The sequence below is a fragment of the Falco cherrug genome, chromosome 1, assembly GCF_023634085.1.
Source record: "Falco cherrug isolate bFalChe1 chromosome 1, bFalChe1.pri, whole genome shotgun sequence".
In the NCBI taxonomy this organism is placed as follows: Eukaryota; Metazoa; Chordata; class Aves; order Falconiformes; family Falconidae; genus Falco; species Falco cherrug.
The window spans coordinates 24,567,655-24,592,558 of record NC_073697.1 but is presented as its reverse complement, the minus strand read 5'-3'; the positions used below and the strand labels follow the sequence as shown (position 1 = coordinate 24,592,558).

Sequence of the window (24,904 nt, the reverse complement as noted above, 5' to 3'; positions counted from 1 at the left end):
CCTTTTCACTGATCTTGTGATCATGAGCCTAGCAGGGTCAGACGCAGCAGTCAGCTGCATGCATACCTCTAGAAGGTCGTGATTTTATTCATCAGAAACCAGGACCCGTTTGAGGAGTCTTTTTAAAACAGTCTTTCCCCCCCCCAGTAGATGACAGAAGCTTGTGATGGGATAGCAGTGAGGTTGGAAAAGGTTTTCCTTTTCTGTAGTTGAAAGTTGCCTTCAACAGAAAGTTCACACCTAATTTCTGTGGTACAGAGATGTCAGGGTTTTTTGTTTGTCAGGTTGTGCCGTGACTGCATATTGAATTCAGGCGCTTCTTGGGAGCACCCCAGCAATACTGAAGGATGTGATGAGTCAAAACCAGTGGATACTTTCATGTAAAGCTTAGAGGTCCCATTCATGGACTGGACAAAATTCCTGCTAATGCCAGTGAGAATTTTACCAGAGAGAAGAAGGTGTGCTCAGAGTGTTGGGTCAGAGCACTGTTTCTAGATACATGCAATGTCACCTGTGGTATTTGTGCACCAGTTATGCAAACTGTTCCTGAGAGAGCTTTCTGGAGATGTGGGCCCTTTATCTCCTTGTGCTGAGTTTGGCTCTGGCATAACCTACTTAACTTGCATCCTCTACTTCTGCCTGGATAAATGCGCTGCAAGCTTTGCCTTGACCCAGTTTGTACAATGATGTTAGCAGTCATATGCCAGAGCAATAAATTTGAAAAAAGAGTTCCTGGAGGAAGATGGAAATAGCAGTGACAATATCTCTGAGATTTCAGAACGGTGTTGCTTTAATTCACAGAGGAAGCACTGACTCAAGATACCAGCAGGTTTTCTTTATGTAACAGCCGCCCACACCTAAAGACAAAAGGTTCCCTACAGGTGTGACTTGTCTTCTTGACCTCAGCACCGTTAGGCTGATTATCTTCTGGCAGCCTTGTGCCCAGATTCTCAGTGGTATGTAAATCTAATCAAATGTAGTTGTTTCAATGTGTACAAACAGACCTGGAGTGTATAAGTATTTAGTATCCATGAATATTCAGGAAACAATTGCCTGCTCCTGTTGTGTTTATGTCTCATCAGCTGTTCGGAACTTGCTCAGGCCCAGCCACAGAACGGATCATGGAAACGTGGGGGTTTTGAGATTTAAACAAGAAAGGAAACTAGATTTCAAGAAGTCTTAATATGATTTTCTTTTGCTTTTTTCTTTTAAATTATTTTCTTAAAGAAAGCCTTGCACTTCATCCATTTATAAAAGTTCAGACTTCCTGATTGCCAGCAAAATAAAGCCTTTATGCCAACTTGAATAGATTTTTTGCTAACCAAAAGGACACCTATCTTTCTGGTCTTCGTTTAATGACAAGCTAAAAATATAAACACTAAGAAAATGGCAAATGACACATCTTACACACTAGATGATTTAACCCGTGAAACGTGTTGAGCTGCTTTTGTGTAAGAGTTGAAATTTGATAGAAATGCAGAGAGACAGGATTGTTAATGCCTTAAATAAAACTGTCTTAACAGTGCTGGAAATGTGAAAACGTAGAGCTCATTGGTTTTGGAGGATTTGGGTGGTTTGTGGTGTCCTGTTTGTTTTTAAAAGAAGGAGGATCATTTCTCCTTGCGTGAATTGTTTGCTGATTGTCCTTCTGTTTGAGATTTCATCTGCTTTGTGCATTCGCTTTTTGGAGTCTGGGAAGTAAACCAGCTTTTCTGCTTTCTCAAGCCAGTCAGATTCATGACTTAGTTCTATTTAATTACTTAACAATTCTAAGTTAAATACATTATCCTTGCTTCTTCCACCCTTTCATTTCTGTAGTACAGATTCCCTAGCTACAAAGCCCAGAAGATTTTTCAGCTCAACATAGGGAGCAGGTGAAACCTTTTAGTTCTTTTGCCTGCAGGAGTTTTGCATTTGGCAGAAGGCAACTTGAAAGTGTGTAAGAGCTGACTTAAGATGAGAGAGGCCAACATGCCGTATTTCTCATTCATAATCCTTTTCAGTAATCCTAATCCATTTCAGATCTGTAGCCTTTCTTAAGTGTCACATGGGAGAGGATTCTTAAGGCTGCTCAAAACAACTGCAGTAAATAAATCGAAGAGTCTGTGCTTGTTGCAGAACAGCGCACACATTCTGTACTGTGGGTGCTGAAAGACCACGGCACTTTCTGCTGCGTGCCCAAGGGAACAGCTTACTTGATGATTTAGATTTTGAAGAGGGGTTTCTGAATCAGTCATCAAGCAAATCACTTCAGGGATCAGTTTGGGTACTGAACAGAAAAAAAATATTGTTAAAGTGGAGACCTTCTGTTGTGTCTACCTTAATAAGTCCATGAGTTAGAAATCAGTGGCAAGGTAAGTTGCTTTTTTATTTCTCTGTAATGATGTTTTGTGTTCAGAACTAGTTACTTGGCACCCATAATTTGAGGTGAAATATCCTTTTTGTACGTTAAGCTGTATAAAACTGCAGTGACGAGTTTTCTATCTGAAATTCCCCTTTTTGGCCCTGCAGTAACTGTGCAGGTGCAGAGGTCAGTGCATGTGTAAAATAAAACAAGCTTCACCACCTTGTTTCCAGCTGCAAGACATGCCGAGTCTAATGTACACGTGGGTCATACATAGGTATTTGCTCTAGGAGAGCAAGGCAGGATCATCAGTTCCCTTAGTGCTAGCTAGCATTTTTATTCTTGGGAGAAGTATTTAATTTTCTTTCTTTTTTTAAATTAATCTGTAGCTTTTAAACAGCTCTTTTTCTTTTAGCAGAAATTCAAATTTCTGTTTCCTTCTGGCATCTCTTCCAGTTATTTTCCTTAGTAAACTTTCGGTGAGTCTGTTGTATCCTATTGTGCTTTCCATGTTCTGCTCATCTCTTCCCTCAGTTGTTCAAATGTCCATAAAATTGTCAAGTTAGTGGGGGCTTGGCTGTGCAGGTGATATGCGAAGCGTGTCATCTTCCCTGGGAGCCCCGCTGTTCCGGAGTTAGCTTCGTGTTCACTTTGGCATTCCGTGCAGGAAGCCTTTGATTCGTGGGCGTGGAGCACCAAACTGCACAGATCTATAATGTGGACAAGCTCAGTGATGCGACGCAGTGTGTGGGGTTTGATTCAAAATGCTGTCACCTGCTTTGGTTTTGACAGAGCTAAAGTAATACTTACAGTAAGTCAGGAGATTTACTTAGGCTTTTGTTGTTTTGGGGTGGTTGACACAAATGGATTTGTGCAAGTTTTCCTTTAATGAGTTTTATGTCTATTATATGGTATTATTAAACGAGTCGGCAGCTTGTGTTTTAAAAGCTGCAAAACCAAGTATGTTATCTGTTGGCTTGGGAAGTGTATGTGGAATCTGGCTTTTCTGTGTTTCTCCTGCCTTCAGTAACGCTACCTCGGGTGAACAGGGAATGTGCGTCTTTTCTATGTCTGTGTTCTTCTGCTGAGGCACCGAACTTTCTTGTTCCGTTAGTTGTCTGTGTCTACGTGTAGCTCTTGTGCCCATGCTTTTATTGTGGTGGTAGTTCTGCTCTGGTGTAAGTGAATGCAGCAGGTTTTATCGCCTCGCTTTGATGAGCGCGTGTGTGTGCTAGCAGATGCTCTATGCAGTGGCACGTACCAGGGGAGAGCCTCGTATGAATGTATTACAGCTTCTCAGGTGTGAGGAAAGTCTCTTTCAGAGGAGTTTTTTGCTGCACCAGAGAAAATGTAAATATCTCTGCAGGAGGGGAATGGTGGCCAAGAGCACGGTGAGAAAGGAGCAGTTTAGCCGGCTGTTTTCTAGATGCATTGTTTTGTCTTGGTTGTGTAATGCAGCCTGTGTTTGAGGTTCAGCTTCATCACTGTTCAACTTCATCATGTCTTCCAGGCTGTGTCTTTATGGGCCTCTGTTCATCTTTTTCTTGGGTACAAGGTTTTAGGAAGGGGAGCGGTGCACATTGCTGTTGGGTGGATGAGGAGGGATCAGAGGTGCTGAGCAGCTGGACTGCCTCTCTTTCCTCCTTGCTCTTCCCACCCTTGAAACAGGTTTGATTCCATCTGGAGTCCCTGGTTTACTGCTGTGCGCTCCTTTGCTCAGGCTGTGGCGCTCAGAAAAATAGCAAAGTGAAAAAGTTCACAGGTCCAGGAATTGCTTGGGAGAGATCTGTTGACAAGACAGTTCACGGTAACGTAAATAGGTAGGTGCCTCTGCTTGCTCTCTGGGACCCTAATACTAGACCATTCCTCTCAGCAAGGATGGCCAAAATGTATGTTTAAAGTAGGGCCATCCAAATAACAAATGTTTGTTTTGGAGGGAAAAGAGGAAAAGTTCTATTCTGTGTTTCCAAAGGCGATCTCAAATCCAAGGTCCCATTTTATCACAACAGATAGGCAGTACCCCTGAACACATCCTAAACCAGCAAAGTACCCAACTCTGTACTTAAGTGTTTGCTTCAGATTTGTTCTCCATTTTTAAAAAGTGATCTGGAAGTTTTCTAGTTCCTGCAAAAAGTACTTTTTACAGATATCTTAAAAGGCACCCGACTCTTCCAAAAAGCTGAAGCACCCGTCTGCCTCAAGCTGGTGCTGCCAGGCTCCTGAGCGGCGCTGAAGATACATCCAGGTGCGCCAGGCTGTATTGAGCTCCAGCGGTCAGCCCTTCAGGGATTTCTCTTGGGACTGGCTTGAATTGGGTCCTGTGGACTGAGCTCCCATCAGGAGCTGGAGTGTGTCTTCTGGTGTCATTTCATCTGAAAGGAATCCGTGTCGGGCTGTTTCAGACTGCCCTGCTGGGTTATACTAGCACGCAGTAAGGGGAGGTGCTTGGGGGTGGCTGTTTCCAAAGCAAGATCCTGATACAGAGCGAATCCTTCGTGCTGTTGCTTCTCTGCTTAGCTGCTACTTGCTGAAATCTTCAGATCTGTGTCTTTGAAAAGAAATTTTTGTTTGGATAGTCGGATGGGAGTTACAGTTCTACACTCAGAAATTCTGAGCTTGAAAATTAGTTTTTCCTGAAATGGGATTTGCCTTGTATAGGAGGTTACAAATAAGTGCTTTAAGTGCTAGGGATTCCGATTTTTGTGTGCAGTTTCCATTTGAGTATTTAATGGTCTGAAAGGTTGTCAGAGTACCTGCATTATTTAAGCACAAAGGCCATAAAACACCAGATTTAATTGGGTGTAATCCTGCAGTGATTTCAGGCCGTTTCTTGACACTGATATAAAACAACATTGTTAGAATAAAACCGGAGTGATTGGTATTTTGTTGAGAGCATTGCTATGGAACCTCCTGTGGCATCACTCGTTATTGTGAAGATGCCGTCATGCTGTTGAGCATCCTGGGCAAGGTAGGGAGTTTTGGCATTTCATCTGCCTTAGAAACTCCCCATGCTGAAATGTTGCGTAGCAGGGCTCATCCTCCTGAGCAAAGCCTGCGTGTACGCACCTTAGCCAGCACCGGACACCTTCCCTCAATTAGCGTGTGTGCAGCTCTGTGGCTGTTTTGAGAAGAAAGACGTGGGTTAGGTGGAAAGAGATTGAAGGAGGCAAAGGGATGGCGGGGAGTAAAGGAGAAGGGCTTTTCCCTCTGCTGGGGAGAAGTGCCTCTGTGGTCACGCTGTCCTGTGTGACCTTTCAAAGTCCTTTGAGCTGTGGTCACCTGCTAGCACCGGGCTTAACGGTTTTACAGGTGTTTATTATCTTCCCTCCCTCTCTCAGCTTTCTCCTCCCCCAGTTCTGGGTTAGAATAAAAATCCGTGTAACTCTTAAGCGATACAGCCTGGGACCGCTTCAGCTGCAGTATGTGACTGGGTTTACATCCCAGAAGAAACATGTCTGACTGTGGATGACATTCTGGTTGTCCTCAAAGTGAGAGATTTCTGAATTTGACCTCATCTCAAAACAGGATCCATTTGCTCTGACCAGAGCTTTCCACAGTAGTAAAGTGACAAAAGTTTGGCTGTCCTGGCCTTTTATACTGGCCAGGATTGGAGCAACTAGTGGTATAATAATAAGCTCCCACACTCCAGCAGATCCATGAGGTGAGGAAAGCAGTGTTTAACAAAGCTGATTATTTTCTTATGATAGCCAATTGTTATTTTAGACTTACCTCCCCTCTACCTGTTGTACTGCAAATAGATTTAAATACCATCTGTGTGTTCATCTCTCATAATGAGTTATCCTTCAGATGGCTACATGCGTGATGATTTGTCTACATATACCAATTGTTAATGAAGCAACTTAATGACTTTTATAGTTCCTGATCAGTACTAAATTTTTTTTTCCTCCTATACAGCCTATGACTGCCTCCCATGAGCGGTCACGTGCAGTATTTTAGCACCTTTGTCCAGTTGCTTCAGCTATGCATGAGGAGCGGGGAGAAAGCACGAGGGTTCGGACGTGCAGTCTGCTCTCAGAGCTCAAGATTATTTTATTGTAGCATCTGAAATGAAGGCTCTGGTCAAAGACTGCCATATTGCTAAGCAATGGGATCCCAAAATCAGGCATGTGAAGCACTGTAAGGGTACACAAATGCCCGATCTATACATCTTCTGTACAGTTACAGTACCTGGCTATGCAATCTCTGCTTTTTTTTTTTTTTTTTTTTTTTTTTTTTTAGGAAAGGTGCTGAAATGATTCCTATTTATGTAGCTGACTTGAAATTTGAAATAGTGGGACAGAAATCCTCACCTCAGATTGTCTAAAAGATATCAAAGTAGCTGGAAAAACCTGGTAGTGGAAGATACAGTTGGTCATCTGCTCATTGGTCTTAAGTGTTACTATCTTTAATTATAGATTCTTGGCACTGTGGGACATTGCAGCTGATTTGATTGGTGACCGGATGGTCTTTCCTGCATCTCTTCCGTGGTTTTGATGATACTGGATCAGCCTGCAATGTCCTAGGAGCATCGGTCGTAGAACATGGGATCTGGTAGTTCTGTAAATGTCAACTACAAGTACTCCCTGCAGAAGTCTGAAAATGGTGAGTGATTCTTTGAAAGGTAATCTTTTCCTGTCTGCTCCTGCACATGCTGCTGGGAGGCTGCAGTGGATATGTTTCTTTCCCGAGTTACCTGGTTTTCTTGATAGTATTGAGGCGAGGTTTTGTCTTGCAGTATCCTGTGACAAGGAGTCTCAGCTGTCAGACAGAAGACCAACAGGCTTGAGAAAAAAACGGGTGTTTAGACCAGGGTTAGATTAAAATCAAGCAAAACCTGACCAGAAATGAAGCAGCAAATAGCAGTTCTCTTTGAACTAACATCCAATGGATTAATCAGTTGCTGGCTGACGTGTGTGTCGCCATGTGCTGACAGCAAGACAGACGGTATCACCCTGCTGCTGCTGCAGGGCTCCTTTTTTAAAGACTGTTACTGGCGTAGGACTGATAAAGCAGAAGCATTAGCAAAGCCAGAATAAATCTGGCTCTGAAGAAGGTAAGATGGTGTGGCTAAGAAAAGCTGAAAAGCAAAAAGTGTGCTTTTTCCTAATTACATCAGCGAAATGCTCTTAATCTTTGCTAATGATCTGTTGTTTATGGCTCTCTGTATGTATGCAACGACTTGTATTTATGAAACCCTCAGTATGATAGTATCCATTTTCTGGGGGTGTGTTTAGGTCTGCTGTGGAACAAAGGGAGTTTATGAGTGAGACTTTACACATAAGGAAGTGTAAAAAAGTAAAGAGATTACTGTGGTGTTTGAATCATTCAGTCATCAGCACTGGCATAACAGCAGTATGGTGCAACCTGCAAGTGCTTTGAAAAGAAAAATAGTGATGGCATGGAGAAATAAAGCAAGCAGGGATACTGTTGTGACTTAGTCTTTTTTTGTTTGTGATTTTTCTTTGCTGAAAAACTCCACCTTTTATTTAAGTAAGCTAGGTATGTCTGTTGTCTATAGCACCAGAGTACCATGGATTTAGATTAAATGGAACGAAGACGTTCTTTACCGTGAGGGTGGCGAGGTGCTGCCACAAGGTTGCCCCTGCAGTCTGGGCGCTGCCACAGGGTGCCCCATCCCTGGCAGTGCTCAAGGCCAGGCTGGACAGGGCTTGGAGCCACCTGCTCTGGTGGAAGGTGTCCCTACCCATGGCAGGGAGTGGGAACTGGAGGGTCTTGAAGGTCCCTTCCAGCCCAAACCGTTCTGTGAGTCTGTGATTCTAAGTTCAGGGCTATTTTATGATAATGGCTTGCCTATAACAAACAAAGTGTACCATAAAACTAGTTACTTATTTAAAATTCTGCATTAGATCTGATACCTCACCTACAGTTTCCCATGGCAGTAAAACCTCTCTGAATTTCTTGCATCTGATTCTCAAAATCCTTCAGATCTGGTGATCTGCAGATGTGGAGCCACTTAGGACTTTCCACCCAAGTGTAACATGCCAGGTGTCATCCTGTCCCCCTTGTAGAAGGCCCAGAGGCTGTTCCCAATGGAAAACGTAGCCAGCAGAACTCTATTGAACTGGCCCTGCACTTGAGTGAAAAAGGGGATGGGGAACCCAAGAGAGGGCGCAGGCTCCTTTTCCATAAGCTGACGCATGAGCTACGCTGAACTGGCGTATTTTGGTTAGAGTGCTGCCTTTGGCATGCTTTCAGTAGCTTATATGATGATGTATGATTCAGTTTACTGCTTGGATCCTCATAAAATGTGGATAAATCTCTTTCTTTTCCTTTTTTATTATTTTTTTCTAAACTAGTACAAACACTGCCAGATGAAACTCACCCAGGTAAGCTGGTCAATTAGAATACCTGGCTTTTTCAGTTGCAGGGTCAGACTCTGTAAAAAGTAGTGTAAAAATCCAATGCCTCACCCATCTGGAGCTTAAAATGCTGTGAATGGTGGTATATATGCTCACTGCGCGCTTGATAACAAGTCTTTCATAGACTTTATTTTTATTGTTTTACGGGATCTAGTTTTCATTGGTATATGTGGATTCATAACTCTGAATTTCTGCTTGGCATTCATTTGAAATGCATCTGACATACCACAGTAAATGGGCATTTATCCACTCTTAGAGGAATGCAAGATATTCTAAAATTGTTTATTTTGGAGAGTGATTGTGACTGTGATTCTGGTTACATGCCAGCCAAATTACTGTACAGGGAGTAAAGCAGCTGGTGTTGGGTCTTTTATAACGGAGGCTTGAAGAGATACTGTCAGGAGAACCAAACTGCTGAAAAAAAAGCCAGCCTTTTTTAGTTTTGCATAGCTCAGCAGATCAGTAAGCATTTGCTCAACAAGATATGGGGCTCGGGCAAAGAATATCTAAGTTATTCTTGAATTAAGGCTGGCCTGGTCTTACCTGCTTGCCCATGACTTCAACATGACTCGGTTTCCCAGCTGCACAATAGCAGCAGCTCTTCCCTTTTTGTGCTCTCCAGCTCCCAGCACTGTAACAGTAGCATAATTTAGAAGGAGTATTATTTTCAATACATAAGCCATCAGGATATCTTATTTAGATAAAGGTCAGTGTTTCCTGCTGAAGTGCATGGAGGATGGTTTACGTTTTATAATTATTGCAAGCTAATTGAATTAATGTGACCTTTTTGTCTCTTGCCAGTACTTAGCAGCTCTTGGGGTAGGGGTGGGGGATTTCCTTCTTTTTCCTAAAGTTTCTCCTCCACCACCACCACCACCACCACCACTGCACCCCATTACTCTCCCTGCTTTGGTGAAAGCGGCAGTGCGCTCCTGCAAACCAGATGCCAAGGGAATACCAGCTATCGTTAGAAAGTATTTTAAATGTAGGTCTCTAGGGTAGAGCTCCAGAAATGATCAGGAAGGAACACAGAGCGTAATCAAAAGAGAGATGCCAAGTAGCAGAGCTGGTTGGCAAGGTGTTGTAAAGTAACCAGGTGGTCCAAATGGGGTCAAGACCAGCTAAGGAGGATGGAAGAGGTTCTAGAGCAGGGGTCCTCAAACTTTTTAACCAGGGGGCCGGTGCACGGATGAAGCGGCAGGCAGCCATCTGCGGCTGCTTGGTTTCCCCCCCCAACCCCCGGCAGGGAGGGGGGGTCAGGGGGTGTCTGTAAATACCAGGGGCCGGATTGAGGACCCTGGGGGGCCGTATCCAGCCCGCGGGCCATAGTTTGAGGACCCCTGCTCTAGAGGTACCTAGAGTTCTATGGCAGAACTTGGAAAAGGAAATGGGAAACTGCACCAACGTACTTCGCTTTAAATATGCACACACCCCATAAATATGCATTTTTAATGAAAAACACTGGAATTGGGGAAATGCAGAGGAATGGTTATGTTTTAAAGATCAGGGCAAATAGGCATCATTTGGAGGGAAGAGCGTGGTACCAGTGCTGGCTGTGGATTGAACCACGAGCAGGCATCTGCAAATTCCTGGCATTTCATTCCTTCTGTGTCATTCAGTGGCCAAAGATCTATCTCCCTCTTCACTGTGGGTGTTCATTTTGTCTTTATTTTGTTCCAGGGTAATGGTATGTTAACACTTATGCTAGAACAGATTCCTTCTGAAATTTGTCCAGAACCACAGAAACTGAGGTATTATTTGGCTTAAAGGCAGGCAGGCAAACCCTGTATTTTTAAGGCTCTGAAAGGGGACTCAGTGTCTTGTTTTCCCCCAACTCCTTGTGTGGCCTCAGTCAAATCTCTGGTCTCCTGAAGCCCCAGTACCTAGACTGTAAGAGAGGCATGAAAATGATCAAGGTAGATAGAAAGGGAGGAAATTGTCTATTAATTCTGAAGAACGTGTTTGATATTTACACCCTAGTAAGCTGTCGGTAACGCTGGTGCTGAGGAGCCAGCAGTGATGTTTAGAAGCGCTTCAGTGGTCTCTGCTCAAGCAGGGTCAGATCAGCCTCTTGTCATGTGGTGAAAAGGAGTGGGTGTTTTGTTATCCTCAGTATTTAGGCATCAGAACACCTTTCCTAAAAATTAGCTCCTGAACAAGAAAGGTCCCTCTTCAGTTTTCAGGGTCAGGAAAGGAACGGTAGCCGGGTCCCTCGGCTGCAGCCACCGGTGCTCAGCACGTTGGTTCTGTTTCTGTCCCCTAGCTTTCAAGGCAGCTGTCTTGATCCAACGGTGGTACCGGCGCCATGTTGCTCGGCTGGAAATGCGCCGGCGTTGCACCTGGAGAATCTTTCAATCCATTGAGTACGCTTGTGAGCAGGATCAGATCAAGGTAAAGCACCAAGGAAAAGAGTATGTAGGAAAATACATAGCAGGGTGGTTTCTTGTGCCACAGTCTCAGTCGTTTCTGGCTACTGGCTGGTAACCCCACAAGTGCTTCAGTGGGCCAAGGACTGGGCTTCCTGCCCCTTTTTAGCCTGTTGTTTTCCTGCTTATGTCTGATGAAACCCTACTAATGAGTCTTGAAAGCAAGCCATAAGGACCATTTACCATTGTTTTTCCTGAGTCCAAACACAATAGGCAAGCCTAGTTAGCTTGTTATACTTTAACTTTGATTAATATTCTCTTACACGGTTGCTTTGCTGTCAGGCGGGGAGAGGGCGGGCTTGTAGGTGTACTTCTCTCTGTATGGCTGAAGGTAAAGCTGCTGCTTTGACTTCATCACAAGATACTCAGAACTGGAGTTGGTATGCTGTGATTTGTGGTATGTACCAAACAACACGAGAAGGGCATAGATAATACTTCCAGAAAGAAGGTCATGTTAAGTTGCCACTCTGCAGAATTTCGTTCCAGGCTGAATGACGATGGGCTCTCTCTCTTCTCACAGCTTCACAACTTCTTCAGTTACCTCGTGGACCACTTCACGCCAAGCAGCAGTAAAGAGAGTAAGTTTCTATGTGCCATTGATAGATACGGCGCCAGCAGCTCAGACGGTTGCCCCCTGTATGCTTCGTTGCCCCATGCTGGCCCTTCAGGATGGCAAAGGGGGCCAAAAGTGTCTGGCATCGGGAATTTGGATAGGGAGTGAATTGTCTGGAGACTGTCCGAGCTGTGTGAGGGATGTGAGGCAATTCCTGCTCCTTAGGAGCTGGAAGGGGGAATAAAGCTCAGTATGTTTTCTACAAGCAGTATTAGAAATGTGCCTTTTTTCAGTGATCCCTGGTAACCAGGGCTTTGCAGTCCATTTCTGAAGCAACAGAATCCATCTTCAGGGAACTGTGCTCTAGGGTGTCTGCTTTATATTTAGTCTCTCACTTAAACTGGGGCATTGGCGGGGAGAAGTGCTGTAGGAACCAATACGGTACCTTCCTGAGCCTGCAGAGAGCATTGTAAGTTATTTGTTAGTGCTGGGAACGTGCTAATACGCTTAGCTCTGAAATCTGATGGGAGTAAGTCAAAATTAACTGTTTGCTTTGCTGATCATAACCTGCTGAAGTGCTTGCTTCTTTCTTTCAAACTGGCACCTTTTTTCTCACACCCACCCCACGCATTTTACAGCAAAGCTCTGCTGAGGAAAATATTTCTTTTCAGTGTCTGTATAAAACAGAACAGTGATGTCCTGTTCCTTGAGTTAGGCTCTGAGGTGCTAAAGCGATAAAATATGACGTGTTTTATACAAATTTTGTGCAACACTGAGAATGTTGGTGCAAGCTTAGAAAAAACAGTGGGACTTAGAAGATAGTTCCTTATTATACAATTTGCTTTTGCATGTCATTGGAAATAAGATTTCAATTAGCCATGGCAACTGGTGTCCATCTGGCTTTACCAGAGTTTTGCAGAGATGAGCATAGCTGCCAGTACTGCTGGACACAGAGCACGTGGAAACTTCTCCCTGCAGCCTTGTCCCCACTGCAAATTCTGTACTGGTGTCAGACCAGGAACTAGCCTCCGCCACTGCTGTGGCTCATGGGCTCTAGCCTAACCAAACACACCTTGCCTTTAGCAAATTATAAGAGTGGTGTTTTGAGCCAACTTAACTTTTTCTTCTCTTTCTTTTCTTAAAAAAAACCACACACAACCAAACCGACCAATTTGCCACCCAGGGGATTTTATCAGTCGCATGTTCATAAGCGGGGAAAGCTTCAAAGAGGCAGAGCTGGAAAAATACTGTGACTATGAATCCATGGAAGTGCCAGACTCCTACACTGGACCCCGTCTTTCTTTCCCACTCCTTCCTGACCAGGCGACTGCCTTGCTGGAAGCTTTCAAACAGAAACAAGTAAGGATCCCAAAAGGAACCACGCTTTCCCCTTTTCTAGGCAGGCGTGTAGGACAGATAATTTGCTTTTAGCCTTCCTAACAAGCTAAGCTGCTTGGAGTATAACGAGCTGGCAGGCTGTTTTAAGCAAAGGGGGATGGAAATGATACGATATTTCTACCTGCCACAGGAACTTTTTTCCCTTCTGAAAATGCAGTTCTCAGAAAATGGAAAACTTTTTGGAGGTGTGCATTGATATTAACCAGAATTTCATTTTAAAAGAAAAAAAACAACACAACAGTCCATGTTGAACCATTCTGTCATTTTCTTGTTGCAATTCCTCAATTTGTTAAAAAACTAGAGGATGGTCTAGATGGAAGCAGCTGATTAAATGTATGTTTTGTGCCATGCAACTTTGACTCATCTAAAATGTAAAGCCCAGAACAAATTCAGCAGCACTAAGACAAGTCCTTGCACCATTGCAGCATTCTGCTGCCATCCCTCAGTCAAGGCGCTGAACTGCAAAATAGGCCAAAACATCCCTTCTCCAAACAAAAAAACTTCTAAAGCAGAGGTCTCTATCGTCTCGACTAACATTAAATACCTACTCCCTGGCTTTGAGCGAACATATTCCTACGGGACACGTGGCTGCTCACAGGCTGGTTTAATGTGGAAAAGCCAAAGATAAAGATCTAGAGGAGCAGCTTCTTACCTGTGATACTGGGCTGGAAGTTCTGCTGCTCTAGCAGGTGGTGTTGCCTGGCAGATATCGCCTTGTCCACAGGGTACTAGGGCTTTTGGGTTCTCCTGCCTGCCCTACCAGTGCTGAGGCTGGGCTGCTTTGGGTGAATATCTTCTGTCCTGCTGTCTCCCAGTATTTGCCTCATCTAGTTTGTAAGCCCGTAGGTCAGCACCGAGTGTCATCCCAGCGAGAGTTTCTGCCATCCCGGCTACCGTGGTGGGTCCTTGGGGCCTTTGCAGACAAAGCTGTGCTGCTGCTCCGAGGTCACTGATTTCCTGCTTTAATCCCTTCGCTTTCTCCTAGTAGCAGCTCCATCCTCGCTATGTCTTAAACCTTCTGCATGAGACCAGGAAGCATCTCAAGCAGTTGCCAAACATCAGTCACGTCTCCACCTGCTACAGTGAGGAGGTCACCGTGTGCGGTACGTCTGGGTGGGAGGGCACCGTGCGGTCTCTGGGGCAGAAAACCCACCTGGAAGGGTGGGAAAGATACAAAATGGTAGCATCTGCATGATGCCCTGCTCTGCACCAAATGCAGAACACAAATGCAGTCTGTCAGCAAAATGCATGTCGTGTTGAGAGGCGAGTGGGGCTGCCTAAAATATCGGGGTTACGCTGGGATGCGGTATGTGAGCTGCTACAAAGACCAGCCTGGAGAGAGGAGGGAGCACACTTGCATCGTGACCCTATTTCTGCTTGATCTAGAATGGGTGGGGGTGTTGAGGGAAGGTGGTTTGTCTGTCTGTAGTCTATTTGGGATACGTCATTTACAAACCCTGCCCCTGGATGGTAACATTCAGCTTGCACAGCCTGCTGTAGCAGTGGTGCTGGCATGGTGATCATACAAATGCAAGGAGAGGAGGAGGTATGAATGGAAGAGGATGTACATTCGTCTACGGGAAGGTGAAAGGTGCTAATGATGGCCTGCGGCTCTTAGATTTGTTACACATTACAGCAAAGATTTAAAGCATTACTCAACTGGATTCCAAGTTGTCTCTGTCCTGTTGCCCCAAACTTGGAGTTGTTTTACCAAACCACAGAAACTGCACCCAGTCGACCTCAAAACTCAAGTAATTTTCTGTTCTGTCCTGTGGCCTGGGATTATTCAAACAACAAAGTCCTGAAGCTGTTTTGGCTGAGCCTTCATTAGCAGCAGTGTATGCCTGCAGATCCAGATTGCTAATATGTCTTTGCATCCTGTCAAGTAAATTTGAAAGAGACAAAGCTTTTCACCAGTATTTTCCTACTCTAGGATTAACGTTTAAACTTTGAGATATTTCTGAAATGAGGTACTTAGCACAGACTTTTGCATGCAGTCAGCTTCTGGAAAACAAACCTCTCTGTCCAATATCATGTGAGATGAGAATTTAGTTTAGTATTTTGTATGCACAGCTTTCTCCCACGTAATGATTGAAGGCAGTTTCTTGTGCCATGTTGCGTTATCGTTACAGATAAATGAACAAAGCTTCTGAATCAGAGTCTTCAGAAGCTGTTGTAGGTTTTTTGCTGTCCTTCCCAGGCTTCAGCTCAAGCCTTTACATCATGTCCTTTTCCTTCAGGCACACTGCCTCGATGTAAGGAAACCTGTACCTTGAACTTCTCAAAGTATTTCAGTGGTCATTAATTTCTAGAGGAGATAGTTCCTAGGAAATTATTTTTGGTGTCTTCTTAAGTTAAACATACCGTGACTTTTCTTTTTGTGCCTGTTAGGAGACTTGCATGGCCAGCTGGATGACTTGTTCCTCATATTTTATAAGGTAGGCACTGTATTTGGAGAGGGAGGCTGTCCAGGTGTTGTGAGAGGTATCGCATGGATAATGCTGAGAACTGTTTGCAGAATTGGGCCCCTACATGTGATTCTCCAGCTGTTTGGTTAGTTTAAAACGGCTTCACAAAGCAGCAGCTTATTCCTGACTTTGATATCTGATATATGTGTACGTTTGGGAAGTGCCAGTGGACATTTTTTTTTAAGTGCTGATACCAATGGCAACCCTTCCTGACTGCCAGCTTTCACTTTTCAGTGCCTTTGCCACTGGGAGCCTACAGGATAAAAATAAGAGTCAGGATCTATTGTACAAGGTAACCTGGGACAAGAGTGAGCAAGCGTGTGGCTGGCGGAAGGGAGGTTTGTGGACATCATGGGCAGGGCTCTTGTAACCCCCACCTGTTCCTTGCTTTTACAGAATGGCCTTCCTTCCCCTTCCAAGTCCTACGTGTTCAACGGGGACTTCGTAGACAGAGGCAAACAGTCCCTTGAGATCCTCATCATCCTCTTTACCTTCCTTTTGATCTATCCAAACGAGGTTCATCTCAACCGCGGGAACCATGAGGACCACATGGTCAACTTACGGTACGGGTTCTGTGTGGGGCCGATAGCGATGTCAAGTGTGTCGCTGCAAAGTCCCACTGAACTTGCTTTCTCCTCTTCCTTTAGCTATGGGTTCACCAAGGAAGTAATGCAGAAATACAAGGTAGGTGTATGTTTCTGTCTCCTTTACTGCGTAAGAGGTGGACTTAGGCTTGATGCTTCATCTTTTCTCCTGTCCTCCTAGGTGCACGGGAAGAAAATCTTGAAGATGATTCAGAATGTCTTCTGCTGGCTGCCCCTGGCCACCCTGATTGATCAGAAAGTCCTCATCATACACGGGGGCATCTCTGACACCACCGACCTGGACGTGCTTGAGAAAATTCAAAGGAACAAAGTAGGTTTTATTTCCTAGATATTGCAAGAGACAACAGTGTTGCTGATTTGTGGTGAGGAGCTTATTTTCCTACATGTCAACCTGGCTGATAATGAGACAAACCTAAAGGATGGTCTTCCCTAGATAAGCTGTGTTTAGGTAGACTTGGAGCGGATCACTTTGCTTTAATAGTGTGTGTGCAGGGGGTGTGAAGGGAGAAAGCATTCTTGGCTTCTGGAAGGTGTAAGGATCATAGCCAGGGAAGTGGTAGGTAACAGCACAGGTAAATCAATGTGCCGGTGCCGACTGTAAAAACACAGTGATGAAGAGACTTTGTCCCACAGTTCCTTACCCTGTTTTCCCCCCACTTTTCCAGAAGGATTTTGATAAGTCATTTAACTTGTCTCTGCCTCACCTTCTAGTGGAGAAATGCTGCTTCCCTTCTCCAAATGGAACGACAAGCACTAAGCTTAGTCACGAGTCCTTCCCTTGTTCTGCCACCTGGTTCCCATTGCACATTAAATCCATGTACGCTGCCTTTTGTGAAGCATAAAGTCCATGAAGGGGAGAGAGACAGATGTGTAGTCAGGATGGATGTGGGGCCTCAGCTGTAAACCTGGAACAGCACATCCGAGAGGATAGCACTAGTTAGTAATCTCCCACAATTAATCGGCATTTGATGGCAGCGAAGGGAATTGAGGCGGGGGTCACTTGGCAGCCTGCCAATGGAAGGTGCTCGAGCTGGAGATGTAGCTTTCCAAGCCCCAAGTGGTGCGATCAGCTCTCTTCTCTTACCTCTTTCAGTTCATTTCTGTATTAAGAGGGAAGAAAAGAAAGGATTCGAATAGAAATGTGGAAATACAGGAAATAAACAGGGAGAGCAAAACAGAGGCCGACCCAGCAGAGAAGGAGGCAGCCCCCAGCTTGTTTCCGCAGCCCCGGCCAGCCCCCGCGCCCAGCATGAGCAACAGGCAGGAGTTCTCTCGGTGGGTCCGGCAGACGGTGCAGGAGCAAATCGAGTGGTGCCGCCGGCTGGTGGACATCAGCGAGTCAGAGGAGGAGGAGCCCACCTATTCCAGCATGGTCTCTTTGACGGATCTGGACGGGTCGTGCAGGACTCGCGAGGAGGACTGGAAGCAGGCGAGTAGTCCCAGCAAGGCCCCGAGCGGTGGGCTGGGGGTGCCTCTGGTGTTCTCTGAGATGAGGAATCTCAGTACAAAATCCATGGGTCAGTGTCTGCAGGGGGGCTTTTGTGCTTTATAGAGCGGAGTTACAGAGCAACTCAGTGCTGAAGTGCCAGTGGGCAAGGTGCTGGGGTTTGTGCTGGTTCGTACCTGCTGCTTGGTATGCCAAGGCGGGCTGGTGTTCGTCGCTCAGCGGTAAGCGGCCAGGAGGGGCTGCACGGTGCGCATCTGAGATCTGCTGCTCGGGGGTGTTCTGTTGGATACCCGCACTGCATCCAGCCGTCCTGTGGCATGGTTCCCGAGCGACTGGAGAGCTGTGTACGAGAGTCACATAGGCCGCGTGCAAGACTGGTGCCAGCTGCTGCTCTGCTGGCGCCTTTCTCCTACCCTTGCAAGCCAGCCTCTTCACCGGGCTTTTGGCTCTCTGTGCTCAAGGCTTCGTCCCAGCATTTGCTCCTAGCACAATCCTCATCTGCTGTCGTATAAATAAAACTGCTGCTCAGGCACTGAGTGAGGCAACAGGCTTCCGTGATCCACTGCAGGGGAGAGAAAAGAACAGACAAGACTGGTTGTAGAGCCCAGCGGTTCTATCGCTTGCTGCGTACATGGGGTGCGTGAAGCCAGCTCTGTCTGTAAGGAACGAGCACATCTCCTTTGTTGCTGACGGAGTCGCAACCTTGGGCACAAGGAGCAGCCTGAATATGTGGTTTTACCTGGGCTGCACCGCGAGGCAGGTCAGAGCCTGGCAACTTGGTTTCTGTTTGTTAGAGCAGTCTGTCTGTAAGCCCTTTCTGGGCGCTCTGAAACCATCGTTACTTACTTCACGTTACACATGGCACACCAGATCGGTATAAAGCTATATATCGAGGTCAGGGTTAAAGAGATTAAACTCTAATCCAAAGAGTGGTTACTGAATCAGCACTTACTTGCATTTCTGGAGGCTGCAGAATGTCCTGGTGAGAGAGCAAAGGAGTTTAATGCTAAGCCTGCTCACAGCCTCAGGATCTGCTGGGTGTTCTTGCCCTGGGACCTGCATTTTGGGATGAAGGAGGACAGGCAAGACTCTGAGATCTTAGAGGCAGCAAAGGGAGAGCACGTATCAGGCCTGATTTTACAGACACCCCTCTTCCCCCAGGTGCTTTGGGTGTGCTTGTAGCTCCAGGCCATCAATATTGTCACTCCTATGGTGGCCAGGTCTGTGCCAGTCCTGTGGAGCAGCACAGTGGCTCAGCTGGGATGCAGGAGATATCTCTGCTTCCCTGCACTATGGTAATAGCAGCAGTCCAGGGAGGGAGTCAGAGACAGAGCTGTATTTGCTTAGTAAAATTTGAGGGATAATGTCTGCTGGGTGCACTTTATTCAGTGAATTTTTCTAATCCTTTCAGGTTTTAGACATCCTCTGGAGCGACCCCATGCCTCAGGAAGGCTGCAGAGCAAATACAGTGCGAGGTGGCGGCTGCTACTTCGGGCCTGACGTGACACAGAAGATCCTCGAGAAGCACAACTTGCAGTTCCTCATCCGCTCCCACGAGTGCAAGCAAGAGGGCTACGAGTTCTGTCACAGCCGGAAGGTCAGTGAGGGTGAAGGATGCCTGGGTTCCCCTCCTGCCAGGGTGGGGGTTCTCTGGTGGCTTGTACAGCTCAGCAACAGGACTTTGTTAAGTACACATAGAACGGTGGAACAGCCTTGTTGGGAGTTACTAAGTGTGTTCCTGGCTGAGGTCTTAAGTCAGGACAGTCTGGAGCCACCTACCTCATTGGGGGCAGCTGTTGTGCAGGCAAAGCGTGTCCTGGCGCGTGGGAGCTGAGGAAAGATCCGAACCCATTTGTGCCATCGCCCCTGCTTAATGCGGCTGTTTCTGCAGGTGGCGGACAGGAGGGTGTTGCTAAGCTGCTGCAGCAACATTTTGCTCTCAGAAGATTCAGAGTCACTTCGGTGACTTCAACAGGAGCACTTCTGACTCCGCTCACTGCAGCGGAGAGCAGAAATCTGTCGGGCGAGTACAGTGAAATCGCAGGAGCCCAGCGTATGGCCAGATCCGTGTCAGACCAGCGCTGCCCTCCAGAAACTCCCGCCTGCAAGGCTGCTGGGCCAGTCGCCACCTTGCTCTTCCTTTTCCCCATAAAACGTGGTGCTTTCACAGTCTGTTGACTCCAGATGGGATTGGTTGTGTTGCTTTCACTGATACGTGTATATCTAATACAGGGTGTATTTACTGACTGTAATGCCTCTCTTTTTGGGGGTTAGGTGCTGACCATATTTTCAGCCTCGAACTACTATGAGATTGGCAGCAACAGAGGAGCCTACGTGAAGCTGGGACCGGACCTGGTTCCCCATTTTGTTCAATACCAAGCCAACAAGACGGCCCACACTCTCACCATGACCCAAAGGCAAGGCTTTCCGCTTCCTCTGTATTTACCCAGGGAAAATTCTGGAAGGGAAAACTACGGGAGCTTTGAGAAAGTTTGACTGCGGAGCTGAACTCTCACAGGTTGCTTTACTAAAGAGTAGGGCTGGAGGAGGATTCAAGCTGTGTGCAGAAATTACTGAGGGAGGCTCAAGGGGTGAGATGTGAGCTTTACAAGATTGGAAAGGGGCTCTCTTTTACAGACTGCTCATTTTCCAGCTTCTCTTTTCAGTGTCAAGTTCTAACTTTTGACCCTTGCCAAGGTTCCTTTCTGCTTTGTTACTTCGCACTCATGCAGGGATTCGCTGCGTCAGCTGTGGGGAACCGTGCTCCAGGCGTGCAGCGCCTTGTCACGAACACCGAGACGCAGCCGTAGCTGTGCAGAGCAGTTGTCGGGTCCGGGCAGTTCGTGGACAGGCCAGAAGACTGGGAAGGTGTAGCTTCTCTTGCACTTGTGGCAAGTCCTTCACACGCTCCTCTCTTTTCTGCATCCTCCAGAATCAGCAGAGTGGAGGAGTCAGCCTTTCGAGCCTTGCGGGAAAAGCTCTTTGCTCACACCTCAGCCCTCATCAGCGCGTTCAAGGCCTACGATAAGGACAATACGGGTAAATCTGATCCACGGGACACTCAGGTTAATGCCCTGGTAGGACAGGGTGGGAGCGGCTAAGCTGAGTGTGTGGCTGGTTGGGACACTCCTCCCCGATAGCTGTCAGTGACTGTCACACAGGGGGGCTGTGTCACACCTTGCCAGAGCGTTGGTTGGTCCCCTTTGCTGTTACTCAGTGTCCCTGTTGGGAACCTGCTAATGCCTCAGAGTGGCGTTATAGTGAAGGGGTGTTGGAGAAGGAAGAGGTGATTAGCCTAATGTATAGCTATTTAGGCTTGGTACTAGTAGAACCCTTTGGAACAGGAGTGTCAATGCAGAGTTGGAAAGGACAATCTGGAACACATCTGTCACGTGTCACTTGGGAAAGGCTGCGTGGTCTCTAGGGCCCCTTCATCCCTGGAGTCCAAAATCACTGGGAAGAGGAAAGCGAGGGATGTGCTCTGTGGCAGCCGCCTCTGTCAGAGCCTTAAGGAAGGAGCTGAGAGTTGGTAATGCTCTGGCTGGCAGGAGTGCTCTGCATTGCTGAGATCTGTCCATTTGTGGGCTTGGGGAGAGAAGGGACACGGTGGTGGGCAGAACTGCTTGCTTGTGGGTGGGACTGCTTTCTTGCTTTCTTCCTTGGCGGCAAAATTGTTCACATAAGTCCCATTCAGCTGCTACAGCGGCTGCTAAACTAGCGGCTTTTCTACATTCCTGGGTCACTGAGGATGTACTAGTGCAGTCGTGTAGGTCACAATCTGCAGGGTGACCCTGGCTGTAAGCCACAAAGATATAATCAAACATCCAAAGTTAAGGGTCTCCCCATTGTTATTTGCAGTCCCACAGCCCTGATTCGTGGCAGTGACGGAAAGCTCGCTGAGGCTGGGGGGACCAGCAAGTGCGCTTGTGCCTGCAGTGGCTGATGTCGCTATGGCCACGTAGGGTTTTTTCCTGTACCAAAGTACTCAAGTCAGTACAAAGTACTGTCAGCAGCACAGCAGACTGGCCGTGCGTACTGCTCTAGGCTTTTTACTTGCCTTCACATGCTTTCAGCTGCCCATCTCTCGGAGGTCTCCATGGCTCTCCCTTTTCCTTACAGGAAGGATCACGCTGAGCAACTGGGCGACGGCAGTGGAGTCAGTCTTGCGCCTGGGATTGCCCTGGCGAATGCTGAGACCGCAGCTGGTGCGCAGCACGGTGGACGGCATGCTGGAATACAAGTCCTGGCTGGATGACCTGGCCATGGAGCAGCGGAGCCAAGAGGTAAGGATTCACCCCCTTCCATCAGAGCGGCTCGCCAGAACCCCAGCACGTGGAACCAAGTATGGTACGAAAGGAGAGTGGATGGATCCTGTATAATCCAAAATCCTGCTGAAGTCAATGGAAAAACTTGCATGAATTCAAGTAGTCCAGAGGCATTCAGGCCACTGTAGAAACAGATGATGCACGTGAAATCAAAACCTGGAGGTATTTTTGAATGCGAGCTTTTGAGTAGGAAAACTATATTCCATTCTGAGCCGCAGTTTCTTAACTACACCCAGCAAAACCAACTCTGCAATAGTTTAAAACCAGCCCAAGTCACTGCCTTCCCTGTTAGCTCAGAAAAGCTGTTTGGAATTGACAGTGTTGTAATGATGTGCTGTAATGCAGAGCTGCACAGAGGGCCCAGTCATCACAGTCCTGTGTCATAAAGCATGCGTGATGCAAAGGGCATTGCTGGCAAACTCTTGAGAGCAGCAAACATTTTTTATTTTGGGAAGGTCTGCAGTAACTGCTCAGGGAAAGCAGAGAGTTGTCAGAAGGGCGGGACTGTGACCATGTTGTCTTTCAGCACATCCAGTCAAGCTTGCTGGAAGTCATTTATCGAAACAGATCCAACTTGGAGACCATATTCAGGATCATAGACAGAGATCATTCAGGTAAGCAGGTGTGCAGAGGGTGTCAGTCACGGCGTTGTATTCCATTCTACTATGTACATATGTGTCAGCATGTCAGCGATAAAAGTGTTCATTTAATAGTTTAAGGCTTGGGTCTTTCTCCTCCCTCAAGAGCTTTGGAAATGTCATTGCACGTTTCCACGAACGTGATGAATTTGAAGGCCTGTGTGCAGTCCAGGTAGACAATCAGTAATTAGTTGTTCTGGGGGAGCTCAGTGGAAAAAAAATAGTGATGACAGTAATGCAGCATACTCAGGATCTTCAGTGTTAACCCACTTTCAAGCAGTCATCGCCACCAAATTACTACAGGAAAGAGAAAAATACAACAGTCTTTGCCTTCTTTTCTTCTCCCAAATTGTATTATGTCTCTTTACTGCTTTCAGTTGTATCTTAGTCAGTGTTCTCCATGCTAGCAAATTTAGTTGCAGCACGTGAAACATAGATTATGAGGGATTCCTTCGCTGCCTTTAGGATATGCAGGCAGCAAGGGTGGGACGAGGTCAAACCTGAGCAGGGGTCCCTCCTGGCGTGCTGAATGCAGCAGTGCCCGTGGTGACCTCGCACTGAGGTGGCTGTGTCTTCCTTCGCAGGTCTCATCTCATTTGAGGAATTCCACCAAACGTGGAAGCTGTTCAGCTCCCACATGAACATTGAACTCACGGATGACGGCATCAACGACTTAGTTCGCAGTATTGATTTCAATAAGGACGGAAACATCGACTTCAATGAGTTCCTAGAAGCCTTCCGCCTTGTCAAGCAGTCACAGTAGTGAGGACCTGCTGCCTGTTGCCACATCCAATGCCTTCACTGCCTGTGAAGCCAGGGGTACGGCTTCCGACCTAACCGCAGAGCCTGCCTGCAGATGTGAAGCAGGGAAAGGGAAGGCAGGTACCTGTAGCACTTACTGGCTGAAAACAGTCAGCGCTGTAGCCAGCTGCTGTGATCCATTTGAGGAAGGTAACGGGTAAAATAGAGAAGCTGCGCTTCAATTCTAACCATTTTTAAAAAGGAGCTGTGTTTTAAGTAGAAATTCCTGCTCGAAGAGAAGATGCAACTTATCTTGTCAGTGCACACGCTGGAATGTTACAGGGCTACTCAAGTGTAGTAAAATGGAGGTAGTTATTCTCTGCAGGCAGTTTTTTAACAAGGTAGCAACTGCTAGAGCACAGCTTTCATTTTAATAAAGTTTTTTTTCTAGATTGCTGGCTCTGGGCTGTTCATGCCTTCTCTCGTTGTCAACTCTGTTCACAGCAGCGCCGTGGTAGCGATAACACCTGCTGCCCCCTCCGTTGTTCCTTTGCTGCAGTAAGTTTGTTCCACAAGTGCAGTGGAGCAACACCTCGAACAAACGATCAGTCTGTCACCAGCCGGGGGGCTTTTTTAAGAAATCTATGGAGCCCAGTTCTTCTACAGAGACCAGTTCTACAGAGACCAGAGTAGTAGAGCAAGCAGCCCCCTGCTCGAGTGCCTGTTGCTTGCACGTTCAAGGTATTTTCAAAGCTAAAAAGTGGCGTGTGTGTGTGTGAAGTGTTGGCAAAGAAAAACCCCGGCATATTTATCTCAAACATGCAGCATAGTGACTCTAGCAGGGGTGCTATGGTAGAACACTTCATGCAACGGTGTGGGTTGGAAGGGACTTTAAAGACCCAACACCCCTGCCACGGGCAGCGACACCTTCCGCTACACCAGGTTGCTCCACGCCACACCCAGTCTGGACTTCACAGAGGCTGCTACCCCAGCCCTTCAAAAAAATTCTAGCTTCAATTGATTTGTCAGAAGAGCCCCTCTGCTAGAGACTGTATCGCACATTTGAGATACCTTATTACTTGGCACTACGCTTCCAAAAATTGATCCTTTTCCCCCTTTATGAGAGTTCCACATATGCTTTTTTTCAACTGTAATGGAGGAATCATGCTTCCAAAACTACTCTCTCAAATGCACAATACAGGCTCCAGCATGCTGCGGTTGCATTTCTATTTTTCTATCTTCCAAATTTTATGATCAGAAATATTTTTATTTTTTTTGTGGCTAATGAACAAAATGATTCTGCCTCTATTGTGTTTGAGTTGTTTCTGCTGTACAACCTCCTACTGCAGCAAATTTTTCTTCCAGTCATTTTCAGTGACTTTTGTAATGAGGAAAAAAGGCAACTTGGGGTGGGGGTGGGGAAATGTTTCTCCACATAGCACCTACCAGCTCTGCAGTACTTGGTACCAGGTAGGATCAAAGGGACATGACCTTGTGTTTTAGTTTGGGGACCGAGGCTGCCACGCGGCTCTGGGGCATTGGTTGTCATAGCCCATTCCCTGCCTGCAGTGCCTGGAGG

The 24,904-nt window shown here is 46.5% G+C and overlaps 1 protein-coding gene across 7 annotated transcripts; it reads left to right on the top strand.

The window, feature by feature from the left end:
* Positions 1–109: 109 nt before the first annotated feature.
* On the top strand, positions 110–23,777 carry PPEF2 (protein phosphatase with EF-hand domain 2). Of its 7 annotated transcripts, XM_027799737.2 has the most exons (18): positions 110–2,354; positions 6,760–6,946; positions 8,662–8,691; positions 10,988–11,115; positions 11,671–11,728; positions 12,887–13,062; positions 14,090–14,204; positions 15,493–15,539; positions 15,966–16,132; positions 16,217–16,253; positions 16,335–16,484; positions 17,268–17,603; positions 19,033–19,218; positions 19,896–20,038; positions 20,554–20,660; positions 21,741–21,904; positions 22,473–22,560; positions 23,169–23,777. In XM_027799737.2, exons 2-18 carry the CDS (start codon positions 6,886–6,888, stop codon positions 23,345–23,347), a joined length of 2,172 nt encoding a protein of 723 aa, XP_027655538.2. In that variant the 5' UTR covers positions 110–2,354; positions 6,760–6,885; the 3' UTR covers positions 23,348–23,777. The 7 variants fall into 7 exon arrangements, with proteins under 7 accessions (XP_027655538.2, XP_005435406.2, XP_027655540.2 ...); XM_005435349.4 differs by lacking the exon at positions 8,662–8,691; XM_027799739.2 differs by lacking the exons at positions 6,760–6,946; positions 8,662–8,691.
* The last annotated feature ends 1,127 nt before the right edge of the window (positions 23,778–24,904 follow it).